Source organism: Diabrotica virgifera, chromosome 1 (assembly GCF_917563875.1).
Source record: "Diabrotica virgifera virgifera chromosome 1, PGI_DIABVI_V3a".
NCBI classification, from domain to species: domain Eukaryota; kingdom Metazoa; phylum Arthropoda; class Insecta; order Coleoptera; family Chrysomelidae; genus Diabrotica; species Diabrotica virgifera.
The window spans coordinates 52248532-52263558 of NC_065443.1; the positions used below are offsets into that span (position 1 = coordinate 52248532).

At 32.2% G+C, this 15027-nt stretch overlaps 1 protein-coding gene across 1 annotated transcript in view; it reads right to left on the reverse strand.

The window, feature by feature from the left end:
* LOC114325531 (prosaposin) overlaps positions 1 to 15027 on the reverse strand; it is a 143819-nt gene that overhangs the window by 63949 nt on the left and 64843 nt on the right. Inside the window, exons 3-5 of the mRNA XM_028273603.2 lie at positions 9730 to 9877; positions 6731 to 7060; positions 4735 to 4937 (exon numbers count right to left, since the gene is read on the reverse strand). Of these exons, the coding sequence (XP_028129404.2) occupies positions 4735 to 4937; positions 6731 to 7060; positions 9730 to 9877 (681 nt within the window). The remainder of the gene's footprint in view (positions 1 to 4734; positions 4938 to 6730; positions 7061 to 9729; positions 9878 to 15027) is intronic.

Genomic DNA, 15027 nt, shown 5'->3' on the forward strand with positions numbered 1-15027 from the left:
AAAATTTTTTGGTCAAAATAATCACGGAAGTGGCTAGAAAACCTGATTCTAAGCAAAATTGTTCTATAATGTTTTTTGAAAACTCAACAATTTTGAGTTATTCGTGATTGAAAATTGGTCATTTTCATTGAAAAATGACACGTTTTCGGGCAGTTTTTTGCGAATACTTTAAAAACTGTAACTAAAAAACTATATAAAACATTTCTGTAGCTTATAAAAACAAAGAGATTTGTTCCTTCATAATGGTAGGTGCAAAGAGTTTGTATTTTAGGTGCATACTCAAATCGGTGTATTCAACTTGAAATAACAGAGAAACGGTTGATTTTAGGTGTATAATGCTATAAATACCTTTTGTAGTGCTCGAAAAGATCTTTAAAATGAGCAATATAAAATGTCGATTACATTCAAACTAAGCGAGATAAGCTGCAAAAAAAAATTGATGACTAATGTATTTTAAGAAAAAATGAAAAGTGTATTTAACCCCTCATTCATCAGCATTTAAATGCATCGTTTTCCTTCTACAATACCTTTTATTATAGTGTTATTTCTATGTTCAAAAAGTTGGAAGGGTTTAAAATGAATGGTTTTTGAAAAAAATATAAGACCAAATTACAGAGCGCATTTTAAAATTTTTTAAAAAATCTTCCTTTTTCTCCATGTAACTCGAAAATGATATTACAGATAGAGAAGAGATACAAAAAAAAACCGCACAAAAATGTAGGTTTTTTTTAGATAAAAATTTTGTTTTTGTTTTTCATTACTGTATCTCTTATCATTTTCAAGTTAATGTATATTAATGCTGTCCATTAATCACGTGAAGCTCGAAAAGGGGGGAGGGGTCCATAAAAAATTTCGAAATGTCACAATACACGTGACATAGTGGGTCTTAAACCTCACCATGTATCACCAAGGGGGAGGGGGTTAAAAATGCAAAAACAACATCACGTGATTAATGGACGACCCCTTACATGGAGAAAAAGGAAGATTTTTAAGAAAATTTAAAAATTCGCTCTGTAATTTGTTCTTATTTTTTTAAAAACCATTCATTTTAAACCCGTCCAACTTTTTGAACATAGAAATAACACTATAATAAAAGGTATTGTAGAAGGAAAACGATTCATTTAAATTCTGGTGGATGAGAGGTTTAAATATACTTCTTATTTTTTCTTAAAATACATTAGTCATCAATTTTTATTGTAGCATATCTCGCTTAGTTTGAATGTATTCGACATTTAATATTGCTCATTTTAAAGGTCTTTTCAGGCAGTACAAAAGGTATTGATAGCATTATACACCTAAAATCGACGGTTTCTCTGTTATTTCAAGATGAATACACCGATTTGAGCATGCACCAAAAAAACAAACTCTTTCCACCTACCATATCTCTTTTTGCATTATAACTAGAAGATTTATGAAGGAACGAATCTCTTTCTTTTTTTATAAACTACAAAAATGTTTTGTATAGTTTTTTAGTTAGATGCATAGTTTTTAAGGTATTCTCAAAAAACCGCTCGAAACGGTGTTAGGTTACAATGAAAATGGCCAATTTTCAATAACTCAAAACGTATTGAGATTTCAAAAAAAAATATAGAACAGTTTTTGCCTAGAACTAGGTTCTCTAGCCACATCCGTGGTTATTTTACCCAAAAAAATTTCCACCCACGAGGAGGGGTGGGAACCGCCCCCAATACAAAAGCGTCATAATATATAGGGTAGACTTTGAATTAGGAGATAAGTAGAGGCTATTCCCAAAATTTCATTCGAGTCGGAACGCAGTTGGATAGAATTGCAGTTGGATAGAATGCAGTTGGAATGCAAGTTGGAATGCAGTTGGATAGAATTCGGAAGTAATATCCTGTTCTTTCTCTCATTGACTGGCGTAAAATTGGAATGATCACCAATGGAGTCAAAATCTCTTTACGAACGAGAGCCGTTTCTGCAGAAAAACAAAATGCACCTTTGAATTTTACTACGACCGTACTTTTTGGTGGAGGTTCAACTATGGTGTGGTGCTTTATATGTTTGGGGGCACTAACAGAGTTAGTGGTCATTGATGGTGGAGCATTAACAGCAGATAGGTACATCAGAGATATTTTTTAAGACCATGTGGTACCTTTTGCACCATACATCGGAGAACATTTTATTTTAATGCAGGATAATGCGCGCCCACACGTCGCACGCTGTGTAAGAGACTTATGTGGGTGAGAGTGGGTATAACAACGATGAATTGGTCAGAGGGTTCTCCAGACCTAAACTCGATAGAGCATACGTGGGACATGCTAGGCAGAAAACTTAGGGCACGGGTTTCTGCTAGTCAAATCATAGAGGAAGTAATAATTGCTTTGATTGAGGAATGGGGACTGCCTTAACATATGATGGATAGTCTTATCAGAAGTAACAGTAGACCAATGACTGCAATAAGGGCTCGTGGGAAAATCACACGCTATCAAAGCCAAAAAAATGCATAAACAAATCATTTAAGTTCAAATTGTATAATCAAGTTATTGTTTTTAAAATCCGTATTTTGTTAAAAACCGAGTCTGACATCTTTGTGTTTTATTTCTTCTTAAAGAGGTTTCAAATTGTACTATCATTGTAATACAAATTCAAAATACTTCAGCAAAACTCGTATTATGAGATTATCTAAATCTAAATAATATTACCAATATATAGACTAGAGAGAAAATATTCAGATTTTATGGTTGTTCCTTTAAATATGCCGGTGTGTGTATAACGAATACCTAGAAAATGTTTAAATTTGGATATAAGAAGAATAGGATTATGACTTGAAATTAGCACACGCACACTGTAGTAATCACACGGCCTCCGGAAGCATGTGCGTCCATAGAACATTGGACGCCCACGTCGTGAGGCACGGTGACGTAGGCATAATAATCGTAAATTGGGAGAGTTCCTCCTCTCGCTGAGTTGGTCCTGGTATTCCCACACTATGGTCCTGGCACTCGCGCAGTGAGGTCCTCGGATTCACACTGTTGGTCCTGGGATTTCTTTACTGTGCACTGAATACTGCACTAGTCATTGGACTGGTTGAAACGTCCTCTTACTTCTAAGGATGACGATAGTCGCTAAGAATACCTAGACCATATAATGAGAAATTACAAGCTACAGAAGAAACAAATATAACCTGCTACGGATCATAGTACGTGAGGAAAGTATGCTAAATTTGCAGTTACTTAAGCGTTATGGGGACCTATTGGGTTGTGAAGGTTAGGTCCTAAAACCAAAAAAAGTTAAGTAAAATTTTCCATTTAAGTGAGGACTTTCCATTTTTGAAGTTATACTTCTTTAGTCACGAGGGTGAATTTTTACATTCACTGGCGCACGCGCACACCGACAGTATGTTGTTAGTTGCTAAATCATCCAAGTTGTGTATGTATCAGCGCAACTAAGGTTTGAAAATAATATATTAGTGTTTTTAGTAAATATATTTATTATAATATTTGTGTCTTTAAATATATTTATTATAATATTTGTGTCTTTGGATTTGTCTTCCTTGGGAGTAAGATAATAAGTATTTTAAATATTTTTATATTTAATAATTCACTTGATCTATTTGTCACCGACGTTTGTAATTACGTCCCAGACGCCGTAAAAACAAAACCCTGATGGGTTATTGGTAGAGCATTCAACTACATAACGCGAAAGTCCCGGGTTCAAATCCTGACACGGACGATTGTTATCATTTTAGTTTATTATTAAATAAAATACAAATAAACTTTTAAGTATCTTTATTTCGTTGAAATCATATAAAAGAATAACTTATTACGTGCGTACAAAGTACAGACACATTCTTTTTAATTCTAATTTAATTTTCCATTTTGAACAATCGTTTTTTTCGATTATAGCGCCATCCATCCATAATTCGATAAAATGTTTCGAGTAAAAGTTACTTATTTTTAAGTAAGAAATCCAAATCTGCAATAAAAAATGGGGGCCCCTATTTAAGATTTTAAAGTAACCCTCCACCACATCTCCATGGGGGGTCGTGTTTGGTGTCATTCGATAGATTTTTTTTCAAAAATATAGAATACGTTTACTCCCACCCCTCTCCGGGGGGGGGGGGGGGGGTTGTGTTTGGTATCATTCGATAGATTTTTGATTGAACAAGTATTTTTTAGTTTTTCGATCTGTTTGTTTCTTGATATATTCGCTTTTTTCTTGTGAAACTTTGTGACTCACCCATTTTCTTACATCCCCCTCAAACTGTCAGATTTTCGACATATACACTGTTCTGCATGTACTTAACTTACCTGATCTTAATCTGACGATTTCGAGTTTTTCTAAGGATAGATTTTTTTTCGAACCCCCTTAACGAACGCCCCTGTATTAAACTACAAGGTACAAAGTTTCTATCCATATGATAATCTGACGCGCTCGAGTAACTGCAAAAATCCCCGCTTGGGCTCCTCTACCATAATAATCGAAGGGAAAATAGAGGGCCGAAGCGGAGTAGACAGAAGAACAATGTCATGGCTTCGCAATATCAGAGCTTGTTAGGGCATAAACATTCAACAATTACTAAGAGCGGCGTAGAATAGAGAAGACTTCGATTTAGTGATCGCAAAACTTCTTGTAATGGAATGAACCAAAAGAGGAAAAATGTTACTTCTGTAGATAATCGAACAAACAAAAGAAATTGTTTCAGATTCAAAAGAATTTAAGGTTACAGTTATCAGAGAAAGTAAATGTCAGCTTAGTATTATATGCACTCACCCCACATTAACGTAGCCAATATGAGAATTGGGTGTGATTTCAACTCTAGCTCTGTGAGCATGGAACTGAGCACTGCATTCTCCAGAGAAGAGGCAAACTTCCTCGGAATTCAAATGTTGTTGAAGATGGTTGTATATTTCGGTGAAATAAGTGATAACGAGATTACTGCATCCATCCGAAAAGCTGCTGAATTTACCACAGAACTGAAATAATCAAATCGTATTTAAGGGAATAACACACAGGTCAAAATTTTTAATTATAACCATAGAAATTCCATTATTTCACAATGACGTGGATACAGTTGAGTCCATGGTTCTTTACCCGTCCGTTATTAATACGTGGCGAGATGAAACACATACTTTTTATCTAGCATTATTGTCTTTCACGCATGAAACTAAAGACAAATCAGCTACCGCCTGTTATTAAGTAAGGAAACCAGTTATTTTTATGAAAGCTCTAGATTCAGTACATCGAAAAGAAATAGGTACAAAAAATACGTTTGGGGCCGTTTTCAGATTTTTGTGACGTTTCTGGTTTGTTTACTTGTAGCTGTCAGTTTGTTGGATTTTTTGTCCTGTTCTTGCATCTAGAAGTTATTTATATTAAAGTTGACACCATCTATCTATCGTCCGTTCGGCAAATTCAAACAAAAATATAACTCCAGACCATCTTTTACCACCTTTAGTCCAGACAAATTAATATATGTATGTAATATATTTTACCACCAAAAATGAGATGTTTTAATCAAATATTGCTTCAATTATAATCTGCAGAATAATTTTGAATCACGTTCCGCTAATGAACTTGCTTTCTTGTCCTTAAAAGTAGAAAAAAGTTTCAATTCTATTGCTTAATATTTCATCTAAATATAATCGTCTATCAATTTTAACTGTACTAATGCCCAAGTACTATACATTTTCAAGTGTTAAACTGATTGATTTACGATGAGTAACCCGGTTGTAAAAATACCGGCATGTGCCTTAACAAAGGGACATCGGTTTACTCGAATTTCATAACATACAAATGTTATCTGTTTGAATTTGCCGACGGGCGAAATATCTATGGACCCGACTTTACACAAACAGTTGTTTTCACAACTAATTTTATATTTGAGTTTGAAATTTTATGGATTTTGTGGTAAGTGCATTTTATTTTGCCATTAATTTACATACAAAGTTAACCTCATTCACACAGTTAAGGAATGGTTTTGTTTAAGTTTCCGCAAAAGTGAAAGAAATGATGAAAAGAAACTATTATATTGAATTTTTTTTATAAATTGTTTATTAATCACTAATGATATTAAGAGAATTTATTAAGCTACTTCAAATGTAGCTGTAATTCTGCACCAAAATTTTAAACCAAGACTAACATTTTATAATATAATCCGTGATCGGAGCACTAGCCACCTTATATTCTCCTTTTCATGAACATTTTTCAGTGCGTCACAAATTATAGAAAAAAAGGTAAGTCCGTGATAATACACATTTATGACATTTATTCTAACGTGACATTTTAGTTAAATCTGACAGTTGTCAAATTTTATTTTCAATTTGGAATAAAACCAAATCAATTGTGTCTATTGCATTTATAAAATGGTATTTTCTTTCATTTGTATAGTCTTATAAATTGTACAGATTATATTGATAATATTATTATTTTATTTAATAAATAATTCTTTTTTGATTATGGCGCCATCTATCGACAACTAGAATAATCACCGAACTAGAATAATTACCGAAGTATTCCCAGACGTGCCTTTTTTTCTGTCACATACAATTTAATGCGTTAGAGAGAAATCGAAAAACTGTGACGCACTGAAAGATGATCATGAGAAAAAGAATATCACTTGCTGTTGCGTGGAGTAAACCGACTTATTTCGTATGCTTTAAATGATGACGCGCGGGTAAAGAACCATGGACTCAACTGTATATGGTTTTAATAGTATTAGATTTTCTATAAAAATGTCAAATATACCTTTTACAAAAATAATACTCACATTTAAGAGTCCATGCAGGAATTCATCCCTCGACATCTTGTTAAATTTGTTGTCCAAAATATCAACCACTTGGTGACACCCTTTGCATTTATCTACTTTACCTGGCATTACTTCAGTTGTTGGTTCGTCATCAGCTTCCTCTAGTAATTTTTTAACTCTTTCGTTGTTGCAAAGTCCGGCTACAGAGCAGACGACTTGGGGATTCATTTGAGATGCCAAAGTATCGATCAAATCGGGAATATAATCGTCGGCCAGTTTGTCACATTCTTTTACAATGGGTTTGATATAAAGTAAGGCACAAGAGCCTTCAAAAACTTCTTTAATCTCTTCCTATAATAAAAAAATCATAAGATGATTATTAACAGTGGATAACAACAACAATGTTAAAAAAATACAGAAAACCTCACTAATATCTACAGACGTTAAACAAAAATAAAAAGAAAAGAAAGAGGCGAATGTAAGGATTTTTTAGGGGTTTGAACTCCCATTTTTGATTGTCCCAAAGGACTCAGTTACTTCAATTTACATAAATCCCATAAAAAACCTTGATCTGATCTATTTTGAAGTCTATAAAATGGGGAAAATCCCCTAAACCTCCTAAAAAACAAGTTTGTCGAATTTTTGAAGGTGGCGCACCTTACGAAAAAATCCGTAAATAATTACATATCGAATACATCGATTTAAAACCCATTAATGGCCAAACATTGAAATAATTGAAAATTATGCAAATATAGTTCATATATTTTGTAAATAAAGGTCTAAGAATATTATATAATATAAAAATAATTATTATAATAATAGCAACACACCTAAAATTAATGTTTCGTTAACGAAACTTTGGCGGTTTATGAGACCTTTTTTGTCAAATTTTAAATTTTTGCTGTCGAACTTATTTAGTGTATTTTAAATAAAATAAATATGATTATGTTATAGTTGATAATACAGAAATTATTTATAAAAAGGGACACAATTATGGTAGGTATATGTAGTAATAGGTATAGAAAAATGATATGATATTGAAATTATTTTTTATGAAATACACCAAAACAGACGGCATGCAAGTGTAGGTACTTTACATTTGACGCACAGATAATCTGAGTTGGTTTTACATACTCTGCATCTACACCATCGACCATCATGTTCACGTTCCATATTATGACCAATCTGGTCGTATCTTAGATCAGGCGGTAAATTTTCTTTAGAAGGACGGCCCCATGCAGAATTTGATGGTGTTGAATCTGTGATTTCTTCTATTTCAGAATTTTGTACCGCCAGTCTGTTTTCATTCTACAGTAGTGACAAGACCAGTGAGGAACCAAATTGTATTTGGGACATTCGGCTTTCATTAGCGATATTGTAAATTCTCCATGAATTTACAATATTTACGTAATTGTAAATTTTCTATGAATTTACAATAGTACATGCAGTCAATTAGATTGATAGAAAGGGCCACTGCTTACCTCTTACGCGACTGTGGGATGATTACTTGCTACAATAACCACGGAATTCTCATTCCACCTTACTATTGTTGTCTCTATCTCATTGTCGAACCCGTGATCAAAGTCGCACCTATTTTTCTTCCTAATTACCTTACTGCTTTCTAATGGACATTCTGATATACGATTTTTTCTTTAAGAATGTGAAAAAGAGCATAAGTGGAGAAGAAATTATCAAAGTACCTAGGGTAAATTCATTGTTGTCCCTTTTGGTTTTGGCACCACAATATGGTATGAATTGAAAAAGATATCCCTCAGAACGGCACAAACACCATATTTTAAAACTAAACCGTACTGATTTTTCCTTCATGAGCATATTTGCAGGGTCTCGCCCAAAATAAGGAACCATTTTTTGTTCGTCGTCACAAATGAGTAGTGAAAACAATGGAGGTAACTTGGAAAATTTATCATCTTTGTCCCGTTCATTGTTATTGGAGACATGGGAATTTCTTTTATGCTCCGGAATGTATTGTGACTTTTCTCACCAGCATTTCTCACCAGTTCCACACCATTATCTAGATTCTTAGACCAATACATATTGCAAGCTGGAAGTGTATGATACCCAATAAGGGCACTAAGTACTAAAATTTTCCCACTACTACTAAATAAAAGCTTACTACTGAATAAAAGCTCCGACCAATATCTAACTTGCTTTTTATGTTCAGATAATAAAAAAAAAACCTCTGATGTGACACAATAACCTTCCTCAACTATGTTGAACTTTCTTTATGAATCGGACCAAAGTATCCAAAAACGAAACATTCATGGGTCATAAAATTTTATTATAAACAATAATTCAAATTTTGTCGATATGACACGATTAGACAACCATTTAGGAATAAGATCATGTAGCAGTAAATAAAATATTTCAATATTGCAATTCGTAATGCTTATTCAAATAACTCCGACATTGATTGTTAAAATTTTAGATGTTTTGTTAACTTTTTTCAATATTATTTTTTTATCGAATATCGATTAAATATTGAAACTACACCCTAGAACTTATCTATTTTTACAAAACAAAAAATTAAACAATTATAGAAAAATATGTATTAAAAAAAATTATATTTAAATGTTTCTTTTTCGAAGCTTTGGCCATTAATGGGTTAATGTCGACTACTTTTTAATGTTTAATGTATCAGTAATGTAATTTAGAGGTTTTTACACCTATTGGCGTGACTAGTTTCAAATACTTGTACACTTGACGTCCACACTGATGATGGTCAGTTTTGAGCGAAAACGATATGTGCAATTTACACTACCTTGTGGATAAATACAACAGAAGTGTTTAATTCATTCTACGTTGTCTTATCGAAGGTATACAGCCAACTACAGGGTTTACTCCCTTTTTAAAGTTTTAATTAGACATATAGTTTTTGATAAAATACACACAATAAAAAAAATTGGAGCTGCATCCATCTCAAGAAAATTACGCTTTTTTCAAAAAAAGAATATTTAAAGATTTTTTGATTGATTTGAATAAAAATATATTTTATTACTAACTTGTGTTTCATTACTCTCTAGCTGATCCCGTGCCTGTTTTACCATATCCAAACAAATTTGACAAACGCTGCTGTCATCTGGTGGCAAGGTTTGATGAATCCAAACGGTCTGAATGCAGTGTTTAGTGGCATGGCAGTCAGCAGCAGTACTATAAAAAGAAAATAACTCATTTAGTAAGAAAAACCAATCTTATAACGTGATATTAGAACAAAAATAAATAACAGACAGAACAAAACTGCAAATTCTAAATTAATTGTAAATGCATTTGAAGTATACAACAGTCAGCACGTAAAGGTTGGAATAAATTCATTTTTTTGAGAATGGACGATTTTGGAAAAAAATCCCGAAACAGGCCAATTTTTATTTTTAAATTACGACTTTTTGGCATATATATCATACTAGTGACGTCACCAATCTTGGCGTGATGACGTCATCGATGATTTTTTTAAATGGGAATAGGGGTCGTGTGATAGCTCATTTGAAAGGTAAATCAATTCTCTATTCAGTAATATAACCATTAACATAATTATTTATACAGGGTGCCCACAAAAAAAATTTTTGGATTAAATATACTGGCATAAAAAGAAGAATGCTTGTAATTTATTTAATTCAAAATACACTTTACTGCTCTCAGAAAACAGAAAAAAAAATGCTAATATTTGAAAAATAATCATTGCTTTTCGCTTAATTTCTGATAGGAGTAAAATGTATTTTGAGATAAATAAATTACACACATTCTTCTTTTTATGTCAATAAATTTAATTCAAATTTTTTTGGACACCCTGTAGAAATAATTGTTAATGTTTATGTTACTGAATAGATAATTTAATTACCTTTCAAATAAGCTATCACAAAACCCCTATCTCATTTAAAAAAATCGTAGATGAAGTCATCACGCCAAAAAGTCGCAATTTAAAAATAAAAATTGACCTGTTTCGGGATTTTTTTTCCAGAATCGTCCGTTTTTGAGAAAATGAATTTATTCCAACCTTTACGGGCTCACTGTATGTATATCTTACCAATACTGTGCTTGTAAGTTATATAAGTTATTAAATTTTTTATTTTTGACAAAATCTGAACTAACTGTTTTTGTGAATTCTTAAGCAACAACTTATATTGCTATTGCATTTTTTTAAATTTCCTCCCCTTATTATGATCCGAAATACTTACAGAGGTGCAATATACTTATCGTCGATATTATGATAAAAGATTATAGTTATACTGGATTCACAGATCCCAGTCCCAACTACCTTAGTAAATGTAGTAATTATTATTTTTTCTACCTATACCTTGGATAAATTTTGACGTCGTCTAGACGGGGATAGAAATTACTATACAACAAAGCACAGGTGCTAATAGCAAGTTATAATTGTAACTTAAAAATAAAAAAAATATCATGCTGTTAACTATTTCAATTAAAAGAAAGGTTTAAACCATGGACGTATAAATAAAGACGATTTTATTTTTATACGTCCATGGTTTAAATATTTATTTTTTGAAATTTCATATACACTCACGGACAAAAATATTGCATTATTGAAATTAGCGTACGAAATAAAAATTTTTGTGCTGCCCCTAAAGTCATAGAAATAGGATTTCTTTTCCGAATGCAATATTTTAGGATATCAAATAAATGGTATAATCGGATTTAAATGTAATATGGGCTATATGGTGGCCAATATAATTTTTAAATTAAACCTGTGTCATGGTGCATTAACACAAGTTTGTTATCCAATATCGCTGACAAATGGCAAAACATGATCTTCTAAAATGTTTTTAATGTACAGTCACAATCACTGAATAGTTTACACCCTTTAATATCCAGTGGCCAATTTTTTGAATTTTTACCTCGTTTAAACGCACCTTTTACGTCAAAGTGACGTTACCAGTGCGGACCCAGAATAGGTTGATTAATATTAAAAAATCAAAATAAAATAAATCTATTTCACAAAATTAACAAAACGGAAAGTATAGAAAGGCATTTTTTTTTTAAATAAAATTGAGTTAAAATGATTGAGTTTGGCAATTACTTTTGGTTTTGCGCGTGATATAAACGGCATTTTGGACGCTTTTAATAACTTCTTATTTTATTTTTCAATACGCACTAAAATTTTTGACAAGCAATTTGACATTTAGTAAATCCGTTCGATACTGCGATTTTACAGTATTACAATATAAAAATAAAGGTGTAAACTATTCAGTGATTGTGACTGTACATCATCTGTCATTCGCCCAATCACCTCCACAAGTTCGGTCTCTCCTTTACAAGAAATACCACTCTATAGCACTAAACCGCCACCACCAAAATTAACACTCTGTATGAGGTTACATCTGGTATACCGTTCACCATATGGAAGCAAGATTTACAAAACTTCGTCTACAGAAGAGTTGGCGAACAGTATGTCAGTTGTAACCTCATACAGAGCGTTAGTTTTGGTGGTAGCAGCATACTGCTACAAAGCGCTATTGCTTTGAAATGACATACCGAACACGTGGAGGTGAGTAGGCGAATGCCAACTGATATGTACATTGAAAACATTTGAGAAGATCATGTTTTGCCATTTGAAAGCTATATTCGATATGAAAAATATTGGTGCTAATGCACGTCTTCATAGCACAGTGAATACTTACCTTGAGATTCAATTTAAACATTATGCTGGCCAGCATAAAGACCAGATAAGATTTAAATCCGATTATAGCATTTATGTGATACTTTAAAACATCGCATTCGGAAAAGAAATCCTATTCCTATGATACTGGGGGGCTAAGAATACAGCACAAAAAGTTCCATTCCACATGTATATGCAATATTTTTGTCCGTGAGTATATTTTATGTATTTGTAATTGGATAGATTAGTATTTACAAAGTAGCTCCCATGCTATCAAATTTGGTTTGGCGAACAAAACAAAAAGTGGACTACTGTAAAAAAATTAACAAAAGAAAAATAAAAATTTTAAACTAATTACGGACTATTTCATATTTTGTCATTCGGAACAATTTTCTTGATCTTCATGAATTTTGGCTATTTTTGTGAGTAATTGCGAAACCTGTAGTATCTCCGCCTATTACGCCATATTTGACGTTAATCCTTACGACAAAAAGATAAAATTAATTTTAAAACCAATACAAATATGGTCAAAAAAATCTATATATGTACATTATACAATTTATAAACTTGATATTTCATACATACTCCTTCGCAGACATCTTTCAGTGCGTCACAGTTTTTCGATTTCTTTCTAACGCATTAAGTTGGAAGTGACAGAAAAAAGGTACATCCGTTATTAAAGTCATTTATAACATTTATTCTAGTTGTTGATAGATGGCGCTATAATCGAACAAAAAATAATTTATTATGTATTATCTATATATATGACGATAATCTGTACAATTTTTAAGACTATACAAATCAAAGAACATACCTCTTTATAAATGAAATAAACACAATTTGACTTGTTTTTATACCAAATTACGATTACCACTCTGCATTTAGAGGTCCTCTCAGGTAGCTGTTGATTTTCATTTGTAGCAAATATTTATTAGTCGGTCCATTTATATTCTTTTCGTGCACCCTGTATATACATTTTCAATTCTATAATGAAATTAGTGATGCCTGATTTAAATTAGAAAAGCTATTTCCATCATCTCGAATAATATTTATTGAGAAAATATTATTGCCATTTTCATTTTAAACAGTTTAATTATTTCCAGTTTTCGTTCTTTCTAAATATTTTATTTCGAAGCAAAATTATTTATCAAGCCATTAATTTTTTGTAATTTTAAAACGTTCAACTTTGTCAATTTCAATGAGAGTGTCTTTTTCGTTATCAGCTAATACTGACCTTCAATTAATTTCTTTTACCTTTATAAATACCATGCTGGTGCCTTTCTGGCTCATTTTTATATTCTTCGCCAAGTAGGTAGCAGCGAGCGCTATAGACCTAATTGGTAAGTTGTTTTTGGGTTTTATCATTTACTTTTCCGATAATATTTTTTTTTGTTAATTGACTAACTCGAATTAAAAAAAAAAGAAAAAAAAATCATGACTCACTATCTTTAAAATACACTACTTATTTGCAGCAGTATCAAGTTATGTAAAAAAATGTAACATGATTCACCAATAAGCAAATACAAGAGAACATATAATATAGTATAAATTGCAATAGTAAAACCCCAAAAAAAAATCAAAATATTTAACTAATATTCACTACATAAGTATATGTATCTATCGCTAACCTAACGCGATGTAGAATTACCATACAATTATTAAAAAAATATATATTTTCTCCGTGCACTAAAGCAACACGACTCTAAAAAAAATTTGCCCATCATTACTATGTAACGGCAAATTTCCAAATAATATTCAAATGAGTAAGTAACATAATTTAAATAGGTAAGTTCTCTATCTTACTCTATTTAAAGAACAGGCCGTCCATAGAGTAAAGCCTCAGGGAAACATAAATGATACATCTAGTACTCAATTATGCGATAGGGTAGCATTTTATACGAATTTTTATACGAATATAGCAAATAAAAGTTCCAAAAGCAAAAGAGCCATTTACCTTAGAGAGTGTACATTTGCCAGAACGTAATATGGAGGGCACAGAATTATTCACAGGAGCAGGAGATGTGGGAGAATTAGGACTAGAACCGGATATACTAGAAATAAGACGACCAACTGGAATACCCTTAGATGATAAAGTTGTTGACATTTGCTCTGGGCGCACTCACGGAGTTTGTTTAACTAAAAATGGAAAGGATATTATGACCAGTAAACTAGAAAAAACAATTGCAGAACTACTTTGTTGTCCGTGCTGTTTAAGTTATATGTATCCTCCAATAAACCAATGTTTGAATGGCCACAATATCTGCCACAAATGTTACTCTCAGGTATTGACGTGTCCTACATGCAGAGAGTCGAAAAGTCTGGTAGCTAGAAACTACGCACTAGAAGCTATTTTCTCAATTTTAAATCTGCCTTGTAAATATAACGATTTAGGCTGCGATTATATTTATTTCTGTAGGAGAAAAAATCAGGAACCATGAGGACTACAACTGCTGGTATAAGAAGAAGAAATGCCCTTTTGCCACATACGACACGTGCCCGTGGATAGGTTCTATGTTTAACTTAAGAAATCATTTATTGCAATCTCATTCCCCAAGTTTTGGTGAAAGCAGAGAGAACCATTTTACGTCCACAAATTTTAAGGGATTTACAAGTTACCACTACATTTTTGCCGTTATTTATGTATATGGGAAATTTTTCGGGTTGACATGGAAACTTGAGGAAAGTAGCA